Here is a 22,828-nt window from a genome sequence, read left to right on the forward strand (position 1 = left end):
CAAAAGGTATTAGTTACAACAGGATTCCTACTTTGTGGAAATTATGATGCTCCGGGGTTCTCGGGGGGCGGGGGCGGGGTATGTTATCTGATGCCAGTTAAAAATCTCATTACAAATAATAGCCAGTTGAAGAAAGATTAACCAAGTGTTGGATGGTGACAGTGGGAAAAATAAGTTATTTCTTGAAAGCTGTTTCCTGTGGATGTTCTCTTGAAAGAAAAAGGCAGAAGAACTGTTATAAGATTGAATTCTACCCAGCAGAAACACTTTTCGCATTGACTCTCGACTTTATTTATTTATCTAATAGAATGCATATACCATTTGATTGTAAAAACAGACAAAACCCTCCCAGTGGTTTCCCAAAATATAAAATAAAACATAAAAATTATCAATAGAAATGTCTAAACATTTTGAATATTCAAAAGTATTGAATATTCAAAAATATTCAAAATGTGATTAAAATCAAGAATTGTACTAATGAATCAGCACAAAAATGTTATATGTGTTAATGATGGTCACTGAACCATATAATTAAGAGAAACTTACAACTATTGATTCAATTGGCCCTAAATCAGGCTTCCTCAACCTCGGCCCTCCAAATGTTTTGAGACTACAGTTCCCACCATCCCTGACCACTGGTCCTGCTAGCTAGGGATCATGGGAGTTGTAAACCAAAAACATCTGGAGGGCCAAGGTTGAGGAAGCCTGCCCTAAATGGAATGCCTTGATTGGAAACCACTCAGTGCTACAGACCATGTGTAAATCCAGCAGTGCCAATTGTGATGCAGCAATGCCCTACATAACAACACATACTGCCTGGAAACAGAGAGTTGCAAAGTGTAGGTGCTGCCACACTAAAAGTATTTTCTCACAAGGATGGAACTAGTATTAAGTGGCACTTGTGACAGTGACAGTTCCACAGATTGAAGTGGTCAGATGGGCATATATGGGGTCAAAAAAGGAAACCAGTCCCAAAATTTTAAGGGCTTTATATACTAGTAGTAACACCTTGAACTTGCCCTGGTAGCAAATGGGCAACCAGTTCGGATCTTTAAGTGGAGGTGTTATATGCTGACAGGGAGAGGAGGAAAACAGAGACAATGATAAACAAAGATTTTTATTATTATTACAGGTGCTTAGACTTAGTTTCAACAGAGGAGGAGGGCTTTGTCGACTGTGGCAAAAGTTTCACAGAAAAGGTAGGCATTGAGGCTGGCCTTGGAGGAAAGGAGAGAGCTAGGTTCACATAGGGATTCTGCAAGGGTAAATGACAGCAAGAAAGAAAAAGTAGAATCACTTAAGGGGAAAAACCTTCAGAGAGTTGAGGGTGGCAGCCTGGTTTTTAAAACTTATTTTATTCCTACAATTTAATAGGAAGTGTACGAAGAAAGAAACTACCCATCTTTTAAGAAAGGCACTATTACATCAAATTCTAAGTCAGGAACTGTAGTCAACTGATCCAGAGAAATCAGAACAGGTTTTTTTCCACTCAAAGGAGGGGATACTGCTGCATCAGTCCTGCAACATCAGGTTAAGTATCCCCTAGTCATTGCATGAGAGAGTAAACAAGGAAGTAAAGCAACTGTGGTTCAGTCCTACTCAATGTTTATATATCACTCGACTGTAAAAAAAAGAAGCAAGCAAGCAAGCCTCGAAGCAGTTTTATGCAGGTCTAATAATGTTCATGAATAATGTTCATAATAATGTTCTTGAAGCTACCAGCATGAGTTTGACCAAACTGCGGGAGGCAGTGGAAGACAGGAGTGCCTGGCGTGCTCTGGTCCATGGGGTCACGACTAAACGACTAAACAACAACACAACTAAACGATTAAACAACAACAATAATGTTCAATGGAACTTAGTCCATTCCAGGTTATGTGTCCATAGAATTGCAGCCCGAGATGTTAATTTTTCAAAGAAAAAACAGCAAACTTCAGACCAAACCAATATGTAGGGAAGCTACCCACAAAACTATGAGCTCCAATGAGAAACTTTCAAACACGGTGTTCAAAGAAAGAGATTTTGTTAAGAAATGTGTTATATCTATCGAGTGGAAGATTTCACAGCTTACACATTACAGAACAGCAGAGGTAGCTTGCATTATCGGCACACTAGATAAATATACCTTTTTTAAAGGCACAGAGGTCTATTTAGAATCATGCAACAGTACTGCCACTTCAGTCAAATAATTTCTAAACAATCCATTAAAATTACAAATGTAAATCAAGAGCACTTCATTTCATAAAATACACACACCATGAATAAGCTGCATTTGAAGTAGGTTTTTAAAAATAATAATAATAACAATTATAACTGACACAGATCACTCATCTATGAACAAGTTAACATAAAAAAGTCCTACTCTCTCAGACCACAGGTTCATCTGGTCCAGCATATTGTAAGCAGCCCAGAGGCTTCCAGGAATCCCACAAGCAAGGCAAGGAGGCAGCAAATCTCTGTGATATTCAGAGGCATAATGTGACCTCTGAACCTGGTGGTCCCATTTTGCCACCATGGAATAGTCAAGATAGGTTCTCCTGTGCAAGTCCCACCGGGATGACTGGGAGGTGCACAACACCACTTCCCTATAAACTGTGGCCACATCAGCATACATTTAAATTACCTTTAAACTAAGCATACAACTTCCACCTCAAAGAATCCTGAAAATGGTTGTTTACCCCTCACAGAGCTACAATTCCTAGCACCCTTAGCAAACTGCAGCTCCCCAAATCCTTTTGGGAAAGCCCACATCCTTTAAATGTGCTTTAAGTATACGTGACCTGTGACCCTGTGTTTAAAGAGCAGCACTTACAATCCATTCAAATCCATCAAGGCTTTCCAAGTATTTATAGCCTTGTATCATCTTTGGGAATATTTTTACTCTAACACCAGCACCAGCACAACTTCTTAACATCCCCCCTCCCCCTCTTTCACCTTGTGATATGCTTTGCTGGACTGAAATCCAACAGCGCAGCCCTTAGCAAGTTGAATCTGAAGTAATCCCAAGGTGTCCCAACGGAGCCTGCTCACAAGGAAGTGTGCCTCGCTAGGATTGTAGCCTGCATAAAAACACACTTCTGCTAGCATCTGTTGAACAGTCTTGCATTGAGTCTGAGTGTGTTTGAAAGTTCCAAATGGGCACACAAAATGCTATGCACTCATATGCACTTCAATAATTTTGATGAACTATCGTAAAAAAAAGAGAGAGGAGGATATTCCTGTGGCGTTGCAAAATAGATAGGGAACAGTTCTGCTTAAGTGTTGTGCACTGTTGGTTAAAAAAGCAGCACAAACCAGTGGGTGTGAGAATGTGGGCATCCACTTAATCTGTGTTTATAAACATGAAGGGGGAAACGGACAGAAGTAGAGGAGCAGAGGAAAAATGATGGACCGGTACCTGTGAGGGAAGCATTGGTCCACATGATCGTTCATAGGGATATGGAACATAATGAGAAAGCCAACATCTGCTTCACAAGGTCCTATTTACAGAGTGAAATATACTGGAAATACTACACTAAACATATAGAGGGTATAGTCACAGACTTGTGGCGTTTACAGAACATCATCATCATCAACAACAACAAAAAGTTAGTGAGAACATGATACAGTGGTACCTCAGGTTAAGTACTTAATTTGTTCCGGAGGTCCATTCTTAACCTGAAACTGTTCTTAAGCTGAGGTACCACTTTAGCTTATGGGCCTCCCGCTGCCGCCGCGCCACTGGAGCACAATTTCTGTTCTCATCCTGAAGCAAAGTTCTTAACCCGAGGTACTATTTCTGGGTTAGCAGAGTCTGTAACCTGAAGTGTATGTAACCTGAAGTGTAGGTAACCCGAGGTACCACAGTACAAGCACTTAAAATGCTGAGTAAAGTTTAAAGGCAATACCACTTGTCTTTCCTCAAAATAACTCTAACAAGTTCTCCTCAGTCCACGTTGTACTTTGCATCCTGCCTATCATAAACTCTTATGTTCAACAAGCATATTGCCTCATGAAGGTGAAATGTCAAAAGAAAGGAAGAATCGGCATTCCCCAGCAGGACCAATGGCTGCGACTCTGTATAAGGCAGCTTCTCATGTTCCTATTAGCCCCTTGGGGGCTAATGCAAATAACAAGTCTGCTGTGAAAGGCCTCTCTTCACAGACACCTAGAAAAGCCAGGTCCCTGGGACCAGCATTCCCATCCCAGTATGGCAGCACTGCACTGCTTCCATTAGCTAAGTTAGTGACAAGAGGAGCTGGATAGCCATTTTGGCATATGAAACGTTAATAAGGCGTGTCTGTGATTTTCAATGCCATTATTCATTTACAGGGCTGAGAGCAGCAACTGTGAAAGGCATCAGGGAAGTCAGGGAGGTGCCGCCAAAATTACCCACCTGGCTCTTATGCCAACCAATGAACAGTCGTTGTGCAATGTTTACTTCAGAACTGATGAGTAAGATATATGCAGATGTACAAAAGGTGTGGCAGTTAGAGCTGTAGAGAAACATGAATTGCCACTTGCATATGCTGCAGTTTTTGAATTCTGGAAATGTTTGGAGCAAAAGGCTTTTGGGGGAACGACCAGTTTTAAGGCAGGGTGGGGTGGGCCCAAAGCTCTTTCTTCGTTTCTGCCAAGATGGTGGAACACCCTGCCCATTCCTGTTGGTCTTCTGAAAGACAGCCAAGGCCTACTTTTTTCCCCAGGAAGCAAATTTTTGGCACTGCTATTAAAATTGGCCAGAGCCTGATGCTTTTATACTAAATCTGTTTTTTTTTTAAAACAAACCTGAAATGTTAGTTTACTTTTTCAAATCAATAATTTTATGTATTTTAATATATGCACTTGTTTGCAGCCTTAAAAATTCATTTAAAAAGATGGGATAGAACTCCCAAGATGAAAGAAAATAAAGTCACCATGGGTCTTTTGTACACATGTAAAATTTGTTTGATTTGCTGCTTCCAAACCATGTTCTGGATTCTAATATGGAATGGCTGCCCCCCTCCCCCCACTCACCCAATATGGTCCTCTGTTTGGGTCCATGATGCTATTATGACAATGTTTCTCATTTCTAATGATTAATGTGCCAACAATCACTTATCAGTGAATCCTGCAAGCTCTGTGCCTTCCTCAATGTCCCTCAGATCTCATATAAATATATGTATATAAGAATACTTACGTTCATTGATTTCAGTAGTCTACTCTGAATATGACTAATGCCTGAAATTGCCCCATAGTAATAAAAGTATAATTTAAAATCAGAGCACTCAATGCACCCAGCAAGGTGGTCTTGGGCAGTATCCAATGAACACATTCTATTAGCACAACAATTTCCATCTGTGCACCCCCCCACACCCAAATAACAGATTTTGGGGGCTGCAGTGGAAGGAGAGAAGGGAGTGCCACTGTTCAAGAAAGGAACCTTGCACTGACAGGAGGCTTACTTTCTACATTAGATGCTCCCAGGTAAATGCATATGACTCAAGACTCAGATTGCAATCCTAAACAAATTCATTACTGAGTAAGCCCCACTGAACTCACTGAGGACAACTTCTGAGTAAACCTGCACAGGTGTGTGCTGTTACATCATTTAAAAAAGTCGCCATGTTGTCTTTGTCTACATTTTTAAGTCGTGAATTGAATTTTTATGGACGTATGTATTTATATTCTTCTTTTCAAGGCCCACATCTTCACTTGAGGACTCACATGACAAAACAAACAAATTCAAATACTAAACAAGCACACACAGTATGAATGGATGCCGTTGTGACTGAACAGATGGGGGATTGGTGCATGAAGATTTCCTTTGGGTTCGAGGCTTCAGGTATGCATGAGTAGGTGAAGTGAAGAGAAGGCTGATACCCTGGTAAAGTATTGATATAAATTAAATAGAAATTGTAATGTTTATATTAAGCATGGATTTATCAGATTCTTTTTGAATTACTGTGTTGGTATTGACCCACATTTATTGCTTACTAATTTATTACTATTAATTTGGAAAATGTTCACCCACCTTTCCTCCAAAGACCTCAGGGCAGGTTACAACAATAAAATGTACACAAAAGCAAGTTACAGTATTGTTTTTACTTTCATTTCACTGATGAGTTATTGTGTTTTATTATTATGCTGACGTAGATATAGCAAATTGACTGAAATGTTATGGATATGTTTTGGTTCTTTTTGAAGGTTTGTTATTCTCATGACTCACTTTGAGCTAAATTTTGTTCCCTTTAAAACAAGGCAGTGGTTCTAAAACATGTGGCTGCTATAAAATAGAGTTGTCATATTTCAAACAGTCAAAATCCGGAAATTGAGCTTTTTGGGGGCAAAGTCAATGAAAATTGAAGTTTTCGAGCTATTTTTAAGGAAATTCACAAAAATCTACATTTGCCATACATCCAGATGGCAACCCTACTATGAAAACAAACTAAAAACGTAAGAAGAGTTTTATAAACCATAAAACTGGTTATAAAGCCATGTTTTAGAAATGGAAGTCAACACAAACTGAATGTTGAGAGTACACGTTGGATATATATTAGGGGTGCGCATCAGGTCTGCCTGTGGACTGAATGCCAACATGAAATAACAAAATTTGCGGTTCCTGAAAAGGGCCCTGAAAAGGGGCCATCTTGCACCACATTTTGTCTGCAAAACATTCAACACTTGACCTGACTCGACTCAGTTGGTCTGTCCTATCCACATAATTTCAGGGTGGTTTTTTTGTTGTTGTTTTTTTAAAGGTAATTCAGAATGCCATGAATGTGATTTCCTGTAACCAGTCCCCAACCCGCCCAAATCCTCTACAGGCTTCTCCCGTCCCTCCAAAAGGGACCAGTTGTTTGTCTTCACAAAACATCTGGTCTAACCTGTGTGCATTAGGCTAAATTAGTTGCCATGTGTATATTATTAGCTGAAGCCAAAATGGACTCTTGCTTTGAGGAGTGATTCCTTTACATGATTATGAGTCTGAAATACTTTTCCATTTCATACTGGTGCTTTGAAGTTTCTACTGCAATTATTTGTATGTTTTAATAGATTTAATATAGATAAAAAGTTTACATTCTATTACTGTTTATTTTTTTTATCGCCCCTTATGCTTTTAGCTCTTTCTGTTCAACAACAACAGCAACAACACAATTAATAATTTTATTATTTATACCCCACCCATCTGGCTGGGTTTCCCTAGCCATTCTGGGTGGCTTAAAGTACATATAAAACATATTAAAACATCAAACATTAAAACCTGCCTTGAGTCCCTGCTGTCAGGGGAAAAGATGGGATATAAAAAAATACAATAATAATTATACTGGGATGGAGAGCCTGTAGCCCTGTGGCTATATTGTTGTACTACAACTCCCATTGTTCCTGAGCACTGGCCATGATGGGAGTTGGGAGTCCAACAGCATCTGCATGGCTGCAGGCTTCACATTCTGAGAACAGGCAGAGTACAGTGGTACCTTGGGTTAAGAACTTAATTCGTTCTGGAGGTCCGTTCTTAACCTGAAACTGTTCTTAACCTGAAGCACCACTTTAGCTAATGGGGCCTCCCACTGCTGCTGCGCTGCTGCTGCGCGATTTCTGTTCTCATCCTGAAGCAAAGTTCTTAACCCGGGGTACTACTGTATTTCTGGGTTAGCGGAGTCTGTAACCTGAAGCGTCTGTAACCTGAAGCGTCTGTAACCTGAAGCGTCTGTAACCCGATGTACCACTGTATGTTGAAAGTTAATTCACGTAGACTGCAATCATATAAGCACACTTACTGACTTCAGTGGGGCTTACTCACTAGTAAGACTTGCTTCTGAGTAAACCTGCTTAGGCATGTCCTCACAGTCACTTAGAAATGCTGTGTGCTTTGAAATATTTAAGCAATGGTTTCAAAAAGCTAACTATTTTAAAATGTCGTTAAAATCTTGTAATTGTTACTTACTGTAAATAATTAATTACCGATACAGTACTAGAATGATTTTTATTTATTAATATTACATTATATTATATTACATCAGGAATCCATTTGGGATGGATGAATGTAAGCTTTGATGCTGATTCGTACCAATGCGTCAGCACAAAAATGTTGTACTTGTTAATAAGGGCACTGAACCATATTATTAAGAGAAACGTACGACTACTGATTCAATGGTATGCCTTGACTGATGCTACAGACCGTGTTTAAATCCAGCAATGCCAATTCTTATGCAGCAATGACCTGCATAACAACACTTACCTACTCATTCAGTACAGCTGTACTGAGTTCAGTTTCACGTTGTTTTGTCAGTATTCTTCCTGCAGAAGGCCTTCAGGGTTTTCCATAATCTCCCCCATGGTCTCTTAGATCTCTCAGATCATCATATGCAAATATAACAGAATGGGCTAGTTCAGACAATGGTGACCACAGGGCAAAACTGGAAACTTCTACTTCAGTTTTTGGTTAGCTGCAGCTTGCCGTTTCATAGAAACCCAACCAACTTATTAATCTTAACTATTGTTTGATTGAAACAAGCCAATTTCAAAATATGGTTTGTTTCAGACCCTAGTTAAGATGGCCCACAGTGTAGGCTGAGATGCAACACTAAACAACAGTTAATCCAAAATGGAAATGAAAGCTTCTAACCTCCTCCTTGCAGCCATGCTGGAGGTGAGGGGAGAGTTTACTGTGATGTCTGAACTGGCCCACTGTGTCTCAGGTGAGGGATTAGTTGGCTCCTAGCCATGCTGAGACACTGAGAATGACAGCTGAGTAGCAGTATCACATTTTGAGAGGCTCTTGGGTCACAACTTGGAAACCAAAGTTTCCTTTACACCTTTTTCCAAGAACCTATGCTATGCCTGCAGCTGTGGAGGACACAGACCAAGCATACAGAGCCACTGTTCTTCTGTACTCTGCCCTTCCCATGCCCTTGAGTCTCTATAGTATTTAATGGAGAGCACTTTGTAGCAGGGCAGAAACAAGAAAACACAGCAAGCATGTAAAGGAAGCGCAAGGAAGGTGAAAAGAAAGCAAGAAACCTGCTCCAAGTCGGAGTTTCAACTTCCCACCTTGACCTGGTTCCTCTCACCTTGCAATCAACATAATAATGGCTGTTCTCCAAACTCAGGTAGACGTTACTTTAAAAATAGGCTGCTGCTCAAGCATGAGCAAGCTCACTTGCAATTTCAAACAAGTGGCATTTAAGCCTCACCCCAACAGTCACCACAGGAAACCCTTAAACAAATGTATGGCCCTATCTATGCAAATACGCAGCAACTTCATTTCTTTTTTAAACTACTTGATAGATTGGAGTTTTGCCTTTTAGACTTATTACGAAACAAGCTTAAATAAATAAAACAGACTGTATTGTCTATTTCTGATAAGCCTAAATGCACCGAAGAAATTTCTGTCTTGAGAGAATGGCAAAAAAAAGACAGACAGACCATGAATCAATTTCATCGTTATAGAAAAGAATTATGTTGAGAAATAAGTGCTCCTGATAATCTCACCTTGTGACATTTGTGTACAGTATAGAAAAGCTGTTCAACTTCTAAGCATCTTTCCAATGAAAGGCTATAGAACTTGATGAAGTGAATGCTGATACATGGCAATAAAATATTCAGCTAATTTTCATTAAGCCTATACCACTTACAGTACAAGTTGAAGAACTACCTTGACTTCACATTACGTGTTTTTCAAAGGAACACAATGTTCCATGACAAAATCCTACCACATTTTATTTTCCCTCTTCTGTAATTCTGGATCTAATATCCATTTGAAATCAATTAATGGTAGCTGAAAAACCCAAAGTGCATTAATGCTGTAATATATTCTAGAAGTATGGAACATGAGAATGATTTTGGAACAGGGCAATTTTTAAAAATGTTGTTGAGGTAACAATATTATCCATGGTGATTTCACAGTTCTCTTATGAAGAAAATTAAGACTAATCTTATGGACTATACTGAGCTATAAAATAGTGCTTATAGGTATCATTCACAGATGGTGCCCTTGATATATCAATTACAAACTGTAATATCCTGATGTATTTTTTAGATTTATAATCAGGTACCGTAATTAGTACCACACTAAAAGTACAAATCTTAAATCCATCATATGTCAGAGTTGCTTAATAGCAAATATAGCCTAGCTGTATTTTTCTAGAGAGAATGTGCATTTCAGAAGTCGGTGGAATCTGATGCTGTTCGTGTTTGCTGACGTAATAGAGGCATGAGCTGGACACATTTTTAAAACGAAATTTCACATTACTTAAAATAATGAGTTGACAGCCTAGAGGCCTGATTGACTTTGCACTTTTTGTAAGCATTCTTGACATTTGCTGATCTTTATTATGTAACATTTCCACCATATCAAAAACTAGAATAAGATGCCATAGAGGACAATGGTGCATCAGCAATACCAAGCCCTGCAATAGTGGATAGCTCCAAACTCATTTGTTTACATTCCGCAGCTCTCTCATTTGGTTCAAGAAGAAAAGCAGGCTCCTTCAATGCAAATATAAAACAAACAATAAAACCACAAAAAAGGGAACTGACAATCTTTTACTGCCTGGATTTATTAAAGAAAATACACGTGAGAAAACCTGGAACATTATTTGTCCTATTTTTCCTACATATGCAGCACCGGATCAGACAAACACAAAACATGCCAATCTGCATGTAGGAAAACAGTCCTCGGCAAACATTATAAATGAAGTAAGGCTGAACAAAACCAGTCAAAAGCATTTAAGGAGGAGAGGCGGGAATTACCCTGCCCTGTCCTCATCCAGACAGAGAGAGGCAGATCCAGGAAGGAGCCTAATTTGAGAATTAAATCAAGTAAAATCAAGCATAATCCCATTACCCTCCTTCCACTTAAAGGAAGGCTATTTAACCCTCTTGATACGTCCATGGACTGAAACAGCAGTGCTTTCCCCTCACACAAACGCCCCTGAAAAGAGTGTTGTTCGGGTGGGGGAGCGCCTTGGTTCAAACTGACCCTCACAAAGCTACCAGCATTTGCTCTTCTTCCCTTGCCACAATATTGCCTTGGAGACAAGATATTAGGAAGAGGAAGGGAGCTCGGGGTGGAGGCAAAAGCTAGCTGTACTCACTATTGCTCCAGGATTTCAGCAGATATTTGATGCTGATTTCAAAGAAGCCGGAATCCTGCTGGCTGGCCATGTCTGCGGCATACAAAGAGCCTCCCCTCCCGGAGCAGCTCGAGTGGCAGGTACTTTTTGCCGGCGAGATGGGACTGTCACCAGCTAGTGATGTAAACGGAGGGGGTCAGGGGAGGAAATGAAGTCTCTGCAGAGCCTCTCTCCTTCCGCTCCTGAGAGCTGCTGGTGCTGGTGGTAGCTGCTTGCTGCTGCTGCTGTTGCTGCTGCCTCTGCTCTCCCAATCGGCGCCAGCAAGCGACACCCCCCCCCGCGCCCCGGAGGAGATACCTGCCCCCCTGGTCATCCTTTAGGGGGGGTTGCTTCTGCCCGTCGCCATCGCGCCTTGCTCGTGCGCCCAGGCTCTCCTCTCCCCTCGGAGCTGCGGCAGAAGCGCAGGGTGTCGCGGGGAGGGAGAGAAACGCACGCAGACGCAGCAACCGAGCAGCGATCGGAAGGAAAAACACCTCTTCCTGCCAAACGCCCAGCGAGCAGATCCGCCACTGCGGGCAGGTTGGGGCTCCTGCTGCGCACAGCCTCGCTCTCTCTCCTCCGATCCCAGCCTTGGGTGAGCCGGGGTGGCGCGCTTTTGCTTTCCTCTCCTCGCCGGCTGGTCAGCTGCTTCCCTCTCTCCAAGAGCGGCGGCGGCGGTGACAACAACAACAACAACGCCTTCCTCGGTCCAACTGCATCACGCTGCGGTAAAGGCAACGCTGCACCCATCCGCTGGATGTGCAGCGGAGGAACCTCTCCCTCTCTCTCTCCCCACCCCTCCCTCCACTTTTATTATTATTTTCCCCCCTGCTAGGGTCGCAGCTGCCTCACTTGTTTGGGTGCCTCTCTCCCCGCACCAGACAAGTCGCGGCGGCGGTTGTTGTTACCATTTTGTCTCGAATCGAGGTTTTAAAGAGACAGCAGCCAGGCAGGAGGAAAAGGAGGCAGTTTCTGCTAAAAGCAGCTTCCTCGCGCGTTGCCCGCTAAGCCGGAACATCCCGGATCGAAACCTGATCCCTGATTCAGCCCCAAATGACTCGCAACCCTGCTGGGGACCAAAGCCCCCCTGGACCCTGCCTTTGGACAGAGTAATCATTTGTTGACACAAGGCTCTGAGCATGGAAGGGGCGAAGGGAAAGGCTTGCTTGGGTCCTTCATTGCTCCTGCAAGTCATCCTGGGCACCATGTACAGGCAGGGTACGTTTTTGGCATGCTTCTGCTAAGCAAATTTTTTATTTTTATTTTTAGGTAGGTCACAGTGGTGTGCGAAAATGGCTGGTATTGCACAGGCGGGCCTGCATGCAACCGGCTCACCACACAGAGAGGGAAGAAATCCTACAGTATGTTTCCGCAGTTTCTGAAAGGTTTCCAGCTGCCCCTGCAAGCTTGTCAGCTACGCACTAAAGACATCACGTCTGATTTCAATACAGCATCCATCCCAGGGCCCGGGATTAGGATATAGCACCGTCAACATATATATGGTGCTTTGCAGGAGTAAGCAAATAAAATCAGGCCTTTTTGTCTCAAAAAGATTACAACCTACATTACAGCAGTAAGCAGACGTCAGAGGGAGAGAAGGGGGTAAAACGGGAGGGATAGGAAAGGACAACTTTTTTTGCCAGAATAATTCACCTCTCTCTTAACTCATAGTCTCTAGATGTTGCTGGCCTGCAACCCCCATCATCTCCAGCCAGCACAGCCAGTAGGAGCTGTAGAGTCTCAGAATTACTGTATAGAGTTGGAAGGAACCACAAGGGTCTAATCCAACCCCCTGCAGTGCATGAGCCTTTTGCCCACATGGGGCTCAAACACATGACCCCAAGATTAAGAGTCTCATGTTCTGCTATCTTTGTACAATAGGCTCATTTCTACACACATTCATACACGCCTTTCTATCCACCACCCAGGCAAATAATCATCATCAGAGCTCGAGGACAAATTCCAGCCAGGCAAAAATACCCAAACCAGGGCAAGTGAAAGGTCTGGCTGGGGAGGGAGTGTAGCCTGGGGAAAGTCCCGAGGGCCAGATAGAGAGGCCTTAATATTAAAATGATAACACCCTGCTTTGGATAGGATTCACCTCTCTCTCATACACACACCCTAATTTTAAGCATACTTGTTGTTCTTGTTGTTTAGTTGTTTAGTCGTGTCTGACTCTTCGTGACCCTATGGACCAGAGCACGCCAGGCAGTCCTGTCTTCCACTGCCTCCCACAGTTTGTTCAAAAGCATACTTACTTGGAAGTAAATCCCATTTACTTCAATGCAATTTAAAGTGCAATCCTGCTGTAACATTGGCTGTCCCATTATTGTAAATGGGTTTATCATTGTGGTTTAGTAAAAGGGATGTTGGATAAGGTTCAAGAACCTGGCAACACAACCTTATTTCCCTTAATGCTGGAGTGGATGCTTCCTACTAGCCAATTCACCTGCGTGAACTCGGACCAATGCTTTGGAAGAAGTTGTGTACCAGTGGAAGAAAAACGTGATTTGTTGTTAGAAGTTGCCGAGAGTTTGTAGCTTGTAGGTGAAACGGTAAGTGCAGCCTTCCCAGGCAGGGGGAGGGATGGGCTACACAAGGTGCTCTCTGTGGATTTGTTGCTTGCCTGAATGAGTACCTACTTGTATATCATAAATAAAGCAAAATACTACCAAGAGACTGCACAGTTCCAGTGTTCTCTCAGTCAAAGGAAACTAAACCTGCTGTCTCCTTGAAGGAGGGGATTAACAAGTAACACTGTTCTCAGCATGAGAAGGTCAGGGTGCAGAGGACCCCATTGTGTTGTGCCTACAGCAACCCACTAGGCCACATGACGCATGCTACAGCTGCCAGGAGTTGGCACCGCTTGTTGGAGCTGCCCTGCTTGCTGCCCAAGAGGAAATGCAGGGGCTGGGAATCTGATGAGCTGGATGGAGGAGAGGAAATGGGAGTATGATGGCCTGGCCTAACTCCACCCTCTCCAAGTCGCAGGCAAGCAGAGGAGAGAATTCACTCACACATATTTGGACACTTCAATTTAAGGGTAATAGTGGTCCTCCCAATTTTTGCTGAGCTCCATCTCCCATGAGCTCCAGCCAGCATGGTTAATGGTCAAAAATAAGGAGAAGGGTAGTCTAACATGTTCTGGAGGACCACAGATTAGTCCCCAAGCAGGAATGTGCTCTCAGGCAAATGTGCTTAGGAAGAGAGCCTTCATGTCATAGAAAGTTTCTTCAAACCAGTTGTTAACACCAGAACCACTGATCATTTATAAAATAGCCCCAAAGTATACCAAACACTTAAAATATGGTTTGTAAACATAATGCCAAGTAGTGTGCAAGTGCTATGAAACCAGGAAGACGGAGAGCCAAACTGCATATCACATGAAAATACATGTGCACAAACCCCAGCTGCTGCTTCTACACCAAAGCATCCCTGGAAGAAATGGAGAATGGTCCACTGGGATAAGTGGGGCACTGCCCCATCAACCTGTCTGTCCTCATCTGGCCCGGCCAGCCTGCCTACTTACAGCTGATCAGGGAGTGCCCCTACATTTCACTCGCTCTGGCTCCACTCACTGTTGGTCTCCCCTGCCTTATGGGGTACCAGCAGCCCCCACTGCTTGGGAGGGAGCAAAACTCAGAAGTCAATCAGCAGGACATATGCTTGACCCTTTTCTCTTCCAGCTGTATTTCCCCCCCTGGAGGAGGAGGAGTTGAAGCAGTCCCAGGGCTTTCATTTCCCTGGTTCTATCCAGGCCTCGGCACTGAATATTAAAAGCAGAGACATTTCCAATTTTAGGCTAGTCAAGAGTCAGGGTTTGCAGCAGAAACAGCAGCAATTCTAGTAGGGATCTTTATGCACAGAGGGGTTGATAGTTAACGAAAAGCAGCTGTTAATTGCGACAAAACTTACAGACTTCTAAAGCATTTTATCATGCTTCATAGCAGAACGATAGCGATCAACAATGCAAACTATGTTTACATGTTTAATAATTACAATATTTATTATCCCTTTCTCATACCTCAAGGAATTGTTTCAGGGAAATGTTACTGAACAGCACAGGTTTCACAGAGCTGCAAGTCCAGTTCATATCCAAGAACAATCTTGCAAATGACTAAGAGATTTTGATCACCAAGTTGACCATGAAGTAAACAATATCTTAGAGAGAAAACCTCAGAATTTAATTAGAGATTAGAAATAAAACAAATCTACCAGCAGAATTCAATGGGGCTTACTTGAGTTACTCGGAACAAGTACCTATGCACACTTACTTGAGGTAGGAAGCACTGATTATAGAGCAAGTCATGTCCAAAGCAAGTTCCAAACAACAGAATCTTATGTGTTTGCTTTAGCTGATATGGCAGAAACAATATACTGCACCACAGCAACTAATAGCACATCAAACGCGACTAAGCCAGGCATAATAGAGGCACACAAACTGAAGCCATTGCCCATTCTTAGGGTGTCGGGCTGTGTGACTAGACCCATTCCCTAAAGTCACACAAAATACTTATATATTGTTGCTGTCTGTGCAGCAGCAACTATGGCAATCTTTGTATCATCACTTCCGTCTTGAAACCTGGTGCTATGAGCTACAGCAATGGTAGGGCCGCCCGAAGATACTTTGCTGCCTGCGGCAAACAGCAAAATGACACCCGCCAGCATGATCTGAAAAACTTACAATGAGTATTCACAATAGCTGACCTAAAGTGTCCAGTTGTTACTGGCTGCTATTTTCTGCTTGTTTTGTATTGATTATAACCTGGTATGCTCGTACCCTGTCTTATGTTCCTGTGTGTACGCACGCATTCCAATAAGCATATATACAAAGAAAATGGCACCCACAATTCCTGACTAGAGCAGCTGTTGAAATGTACTTCAACACTGGTGATGGGACAGCATTTTCCACCACACTGGAAGACATCAAGGTAACAGAGGATGCAGGATGTAACACACACAGCTATATTATCCAACACCTCACCACTGCCCCCCCCCCCAAAAAAACCTGCTGCCTCACTCTGCCTAACAGTAGGCCTGGCTCTGAGCATTGGCTCAGCAGTTTAGCTGTGGACTGGAGTATTAAGAGTGACCATATATAATAGGTAAACATAGGTTAAATACAAAGAACATTCTTAGAGGTCATGTGTCAAGGGGTGCACAGAGCCTAAACAAGTGCAAACCATCCATTTGAATGTTACCCATACAGTGGTACCTCGGGTTACATATGCTTCAGGTTACAGACTCTGCTAACCCAGAAACAGTACCTCGGGTTAAGAACTTTGCTTCAGGATGAGAACAGAAATTGTGCTCCGGCAGCGCAGCAGGAGGCCCCATTAGCTAAAGTGGTGCTTCAGGTTAAGAACAGTTTCAGGTTAAGAACGGACCTCCGGAATGAATTAAGTACTTAACCCGAGGTACCACTGTATGCTTGAAATGTGTGAGAATACACAACTCCCTCTTGTGGTCAGAACTGGCAGCTGAACAGTCCTGTCCTTTTTAATTGCTCAAATGCATGCCTGGTTCACTCTCTGTTCTCTGTCTTGGTGTTTTTTCATTTTCTGTTTGTACACTGGTGTAACATCCTGCTGTTACCCAAGTTACAGCCTTGCTACCTTGTCAAGTATCTTGCAAGAAGCTTTTCACTAGCTAAGTGAACAGTGCTGGGTTACCTGACAGGCAGGCTAAGCCCATGTTTGGGGCACTAGCAAAGCAAGGGCACATACACAAAATTAGGATTTTTTGATTTAAAAAAGAATTTGAAGAATAAGCTTTTAGAATGCTTTTAGAATGGAAGAAGCTTTTAGAACAGAACATATTCATGCCATGTGCTGCACACACTCCAAATCTGGTTGGCCACAGTGCTGTTGACTGTTGTCCAGTTTTTCTCAACAGTGATTTTATACTGGAAAGTATAGCTGAAGACCAATCACAAAAGGGAGAAACTATAGGACAGGCAGAAAACATTGCAAACAAGATGCAAGAACTAGAGTTTGTGTCCATGTTGACTATGTGAAATGAAATTTTACAACAGAGCAGTGCATTACAACCCTGAAATGTAATCCATTGGGTTATTTGCTTTTTGGAGAGGGGAGGGAGATGCAGTGAGCAATGCAATTAACTAAGGCTGGAGGGAGTGAAAGGAGCTGGCGAAAGAATTTAGGGTTTCAGCAGAGAATGTGAAAAACATTGTCCGAATGCAGATAGACAGCAGGTCTACCTACCGAAAAACAACAGAAGGACAGACAGGAGAAGAAGTTTATTGGAGCTGGGTTTACTCAAGCCCACCATCACACAGTCACTAGGTCAACCAGTAAAGGTAGGCCTGTTCTCTGATGCTAGTTATATATGCATATTCATTCATTCATTCATTCATTTCAAGCCTTCACTTTGCCCCTCTTGGAAAAATTCCCGTGGACAGTAGTGCATAACACCCCAAACACTAACAAGGCAAGCTAAGCTAAGCTAAGCATGAACCACGTGGCCTGAATTTTCAGTATTCAAGCACTGCCACTTGAAATGCAAATGTGCAGTGTTACCTGAATTAAGTAGTTACTTACCCAGGCGCAGATAACTTTCCACCCATACGCACAGTGAAAAGAAACTCAACCACGTTTACAACCCTGAATCAAATTATGGATGCTTGCTATGGCCACAGGAGAAACAGAAACACTGTGTAAAAATCTATGTACTTGCAATAACTGTTGTTTTTAATGTTTAAATGCGGGCCCTGTAGAGTTCTGTATATTAATATTGATATTTATATTGATATTAATAATATTATTACTATTGCACCATTTGTTTGTAAGAAATATGCCACTTGGAGGCAGCACAGTGGCATTAAAAGCTAATCAAATCAACAGCAGGAAACTAGGGGTGAATGATTTACAGTAGTCTAGGCTGTGGATTGTGTCAACAACAAGGCACAGAACTGAAGTGGCTGCTTTCATTTTGCTTTCTCTTTATACATACATAATTTCATTTGTATGCTACCTTTCCATAGTTAAAACCATGCTCAAGGCAGCATACAACATGAACAAATACATAATTACAAACATAACAAAAGTAGTCATAAACAATAAATAAGCATCAAAAAGTACACAACCAAATTATCACTGTATTTATTAAATTTTGAATACCACCCTCATTATTCCACATAAATAATAAGATCCAAAATAAGGATACAAAAAAAAAACCTATCAATAACAGCAACAACTCTCCCTAAACATAAACTTCTCTAAACAATACCCAGGCCAACAGTCTGTTCAGCAGCCTCAGCTTCTCTAGGGGGAGTCAGGCATACCAGTGATGTTCAGCGTGAAAAGCAATAGGTAGCAGCTAGGAAGGCACTTCCTTCCATTCACTGCCCTAGCTGACTCAAAACAGGAACACTTATGAAAAGAGAAACACGTACCAGAGTTTGGCTCACACACCTTGAATTTTGCATCTTCAAAATGCAGCAAGGGAGGGCAAAACAGCTGCCTGCATAGTGGGTCCTACACTAGTTTCAGGATCCCATGTCCCTTTACTCCATATCTTCCCCCTTGACCACTTCAGTCTGTGGAACTGACATTTTTGCATGTACCTCATAATGCCTATTTCACATTTGCAAGGAATCAAGACTTTCAGTATAGCAGAAGCTCCACTTTGCAACTCCCTGCCCATTAATAATTAGGCCAGGATTTTTGCTGAACTGTTTTCCAAACCTGCTAAACACTTGTTTGTCTAGGCAATCTTCCCCAGACATGCAGCTGGAACATGGAATTTTTATTACATATGTTGTTTTAAAACTGCTGTTATGTATTTATTTATTTATTTATTTATGATAAATGTCATATAGATTTTTAACATCTGATCTTTTTAGTAGTATCTTTAATGAACCCAGCCAGATGGACGGGGTATAAATAATAACATTTATTATTATAAATTATTATTATTATTATGCTTTTATGTGAATGGCTTAGAAGTTTCTGTTGATTGAGTAGTATAAAAAAATTACTGCCAAATATAAACTAACTAAATAATGTCCACTGTTCCCAAATGAAAATGTAAAGCTTAAGCTGAAACAGTCACATGCTCAGTACAATATATTATCTCAAACATTTATATCTGATTTCATCACTCTGAAAACAAGGAAGCAGGAGGTTCTGTTTCTATTTTCTAGATTTCTAAATTTGTCATACAGGGCAGGGCCTGAACCTCTTTTTCCTTTTACGTTTAGCAAACATGACCAGGCATGATGTACAAATTCAGAGGCGGATTTCCAGATCTGATTCAAAGCAACCCTATGTGCACTGAGGGCTCCTTGCAAATTAATTTAAAATGCCACCTCCACATATTTAAATCCTTCTCTAATGTTTTACAAACCTTTTGGCTGGCTACAAAAGCCAACAGCAGGCCAGTAAATTATTAGGGCTGCATTGTTTAAAATCAACTGGCTTAACTAACACCTTTTTTATTTTAAAAAAGAAAAAAACCAGAAGTGTAATGAAAAACTAAAGTGCAGTTCTGAGAGCTGAGGGGTTGGCTTGTTCTGGGCAAGGTTTGTACTCCCCTGGAAGGAACAGGTCCACAGATTGTGGGAACTCATGGATCCATCACTGTCATTAGAGGCTCAGATGGCATGAGTAACTAGGAGTGCCTTTTTCCAGCTACCGCTGGTTCGCTATCTATAGCTTCTTTTTGACAAAGAGAACCTTGGCATTGCACTCTATGCTCTGGTGTGTTGCAGAATGGATAGCTTCAATGCACTATTGTGCTGCCCTTGAAGACAACTCCTAACTTTACCAAGTCCAAAATGCACCAGCCAGATTAGTAACTGGTTTCATTTAGAATTGACATGACCCCTGTTTTAAAACAGCTGGCAGGTCATTTGCAGACCAAATTAATGGCGCTTACATTAATGTTTAAAGCCCTAAGCAAGTTAGGCTCAAAATTTCTGAAAAGCTGTCTCCTTCCCTACAACCCCTCATTGATGTTAATTTCAGCAGACGAGGTGGTAGTTCCACGGCCTTCAAAAGTTTGGCAGATGACAGCCTAGGAGAGGGCATTTTTCTGTGGCACCCAAAGCTGCACAATTGCCTCCCCAAATATGAACATCTGGTACCTAATTACCTAAAGACACATCTCTTTTACCCTGGGCTTTCGACAGAAGACCTATATAGTTTAGGGTCTAATAATGAAGAGCAGGTAAGAAATCTAAAATTAAACAAACAAGACTGAACATATAATCCTTCTATTAACGATATATTTTGTTTCTTCCTTCCTTTTTGCCAAAGGCTAACTTGACAATGCAGATTGGTCACTATTACATAATATGGCTGTTACTTAACATTACATAAGAACATCACTGAGCACTTGTTAAACCGGAAGTAAGATTGTTAACAAGAGAGCCTGCTGACATTACACATCATCACCTGTCCTGTTCTGCAATTCTATTTGTAATCTTTAAAATTACACTGAACAAAAAAGAAGAAAGGAATATTTTAAACAAACATGTTTCCTCCTCCTCCCTTATAATTTGGGTGAGTAGCAGCATATATAGCAGTGTGTGAACAATTATTTTACCAAAGTGCTTCTCAACCACTTTGGCTAGAAGACTGTATGTACCTCAATTAAACTGACAGACTTTGTGTGGTTTTAATTCAGTTCAGCTGAAGTCTGGGGATAAAAACTTCAATTGAACTGAATGAATGACTTTTCTCTTTGATGTTTGCAGGTTTCCATGTTACTTTCTCCATAGAACAAAACTTCAAACTCCTAGAGCATTGTGGGTTTAAAGGGGAAGCATGGAGAGACTCGGAAAGCCAAACAGGGTTTTCTTTGACACAGGCTGGAGGAAACCCACCAATCCATCATGTGATTGACAGGAGGGCAACCACACCCACCTGTGAAATTTGGCTCTAAAGGGCTATCCTGCCACATGGAGCCATGAAAGTTCACACCCTATCTTATGTAGGAAGACTTGAGTCTCAAGGTTAGGGAAGTTAGACGCATGGATAAATTAGCCAACCAGCTTCTATTATCCTTGTTCAGAACTCGCACTAATCTGTTTTGGGTAGGGCTGGAAATAGGGCAAGTTTTTAATGCTTAATGTTTTATTATATTTTTGTATATGCTGGAGGCTGCCCAGGGTGGCTGGGGCACCCCAGTCAGATGGGTGGGGAACTAATAATAAAATTATTATTAATTATTTTTATTAGGGCAGGGCTGATGCCCTCATTGAGCTTCTCTGGATTATCTGAATGGCTGTTTCCAGAAACAGGATGCTGGACTACATACCCTAAATTTAATGCAGGAGGATTCTTCTGGTGTTAAATTGCCTGGCAAGTAAAATGACCTTCAAGTCACCCAGAGGGTACCCGTTTTCCTTTCTAGTCTCGAGGGGTTCTTAGTCTCCCTAAATTTAGGACAGTAGAAATACCATGTGGTACTGTACTATTTCAGGATCTGTGCGGAAAGAAACCACATAATTGAATGCTCTCCTGTGTCAATAACGTTCTGCCCACAGAAAGATGCCATGTCAGTAGTAAGAATTCTAATCTAGCCATCTAAGTCCAAGACTTCCATGTGCCAAGAGTTATTAAATCAGAGGGAACATTCAAATATTTAATCCTTCACCTGTTTACTGAAGTAGGGTAATACCATGAGGATTATAATCAAGATTTTCCTAGACATATAGATTGTATCTTAGAGCCATCATAACTTCTGTGGCTTGGAATCACACCACAGCATCATTGGTTGCTGCCTATCCAAGCTCCGTTGGTATACAGTGGTACCTCAGGTTACATACGCTTCAGGTTACATACGCTTAAGGTTACAGACTCCGCTAACCCAGAAATAGTGCTTCAGGTTAAGAACTTTGCTTCAGGATGAGAACAGAAATCGTGCAGCGGCGGCACAGCAGCAGCAGGAGGCCCCATTAGCTAAAGTGGTGGTTCAGGTTAAGAACAGTTTCAGGTTAAGAACGGACCTCCGGAACGAATTAAGTACTTAACCTGAGGTACCACTGTATTTTAGGAGTGTAGAACAGGGGAGATGTTAGGATTGGTGCAGATGCCCAGGCAAATGGGTGACCATATCCTGGGCTTTTATTAGTAAAAATGGCATACATTGTATTTCGAAAAGCTGAAAACCTTCAGATCTTTTTAATCTCTATAGTTTTAGATATGCATTTCTGATAATAGCTTCCTTCTGATATTTAGCATGCGTTAACAATGCAGCTTTCCAAATTCTCAGTCCGATGCTTACATGCTAAAGTGGGGATGCTTTCAAAATGCAGGCTCTCTTTCTTCTTCTTTTTGTGTGTGCCCTATTTACTGCAGGAACTGCCCACAGTTGAGGCTACCTACAGATAAGATAGGCAGAGCCAGGTGGGGGACCAGAGTGAGATAGTCACTAGCATATGGCGATTAGAGAGGAATGCATGTGTGTAGGATGAGCATCCGTCCCCTTAAAAACAGCTGCCTGGACAAGCCTGTGGAATAGCTAGAGGTGTTTCATGTTCTCTAAATGATGCAGAATGGTAGTGGGTATTGAAAATGAATAAATAAAACCCTTAATCATTCCTATCAAAGCCTGTAGATTTTAAAGGCCTCTACTGTGGTACCTTGGTTTACGAACTTAATCCATTCCGGAAGTCCATTCTTAAACTGAAACCGTTCTTAAACCAAGGTGTGTTTTCCCTAATGAGGCCTCCCGCTGCCAGTGCCCTTCCACCATTCAGATTCCATTGTTAGACCAAGGTAAAGTTC

The 22,828-nt window shown here is 41.8% G+C and overlaps 1 protein-coding gene and 1 long non-coding RNA gene across 11 annotated transcripts in view; one reads left to right on the plus strand and one right to left on the minus strand.

Moving 5' to 3' along the window:
* Positions 1 to 22,828, minus strand: part of FRY (FRY microtubule binding protein) — a 193,732-nt gene that overhangs the window by 130,569 nt on the left and 40,335 nt on the right. For 3 of the 9 annotated variants that reach the window (XM_083608912.1, XM_083608915.1, XM_083608911.1), the window contains exon 1: positions 11,058 to 11,180. The exons of the other annotated variants lie outside the window; for them this stretch is intronic. In XM_083608912.1, coding sequence (XP_083465038.1) covers positions 11,058 to 11,127 — 70 coding nt within the window. In that variant the 5' untranslated portion in view covers positions 11,128 to 11,180. Of the gene's footprint in view, positions 1 to 11,057; positions 11,181 to 22,828 lie in introns of those variants that run through there. 9 annotated transcript variants of the gene reach the window in all.
* LOC310760596 lies at positions 13,099 to 13,759 on the plus strand. 2 transcript variants are annotated; one of them, XR_014547038.1, is made up of 2 exons: positions 13,099 to 13,214; positions 13,341 to 13,759. It is a non-coding gene; the product is annotated as an uncharacterized lncRNA (long non-coding RNA). The 2 variants fall into 2 exon arrangements; XR_014547039.1 differs by having other exon boundaries at positions 13,177 to 13,223.

This window comes from Podarcis filfolensis (genome assembly GCF_964270895.1).
Source record: "Podarcis filfolensis genome assembly, chromosome: 4".
Taxonomy (NCBI): domain Eukaryota; kingdom Metazoa; phylum Chordata; class Lepidosauria; order Squamata; family Lacertidae; genus Podarcis; species Podarcis filfolensis.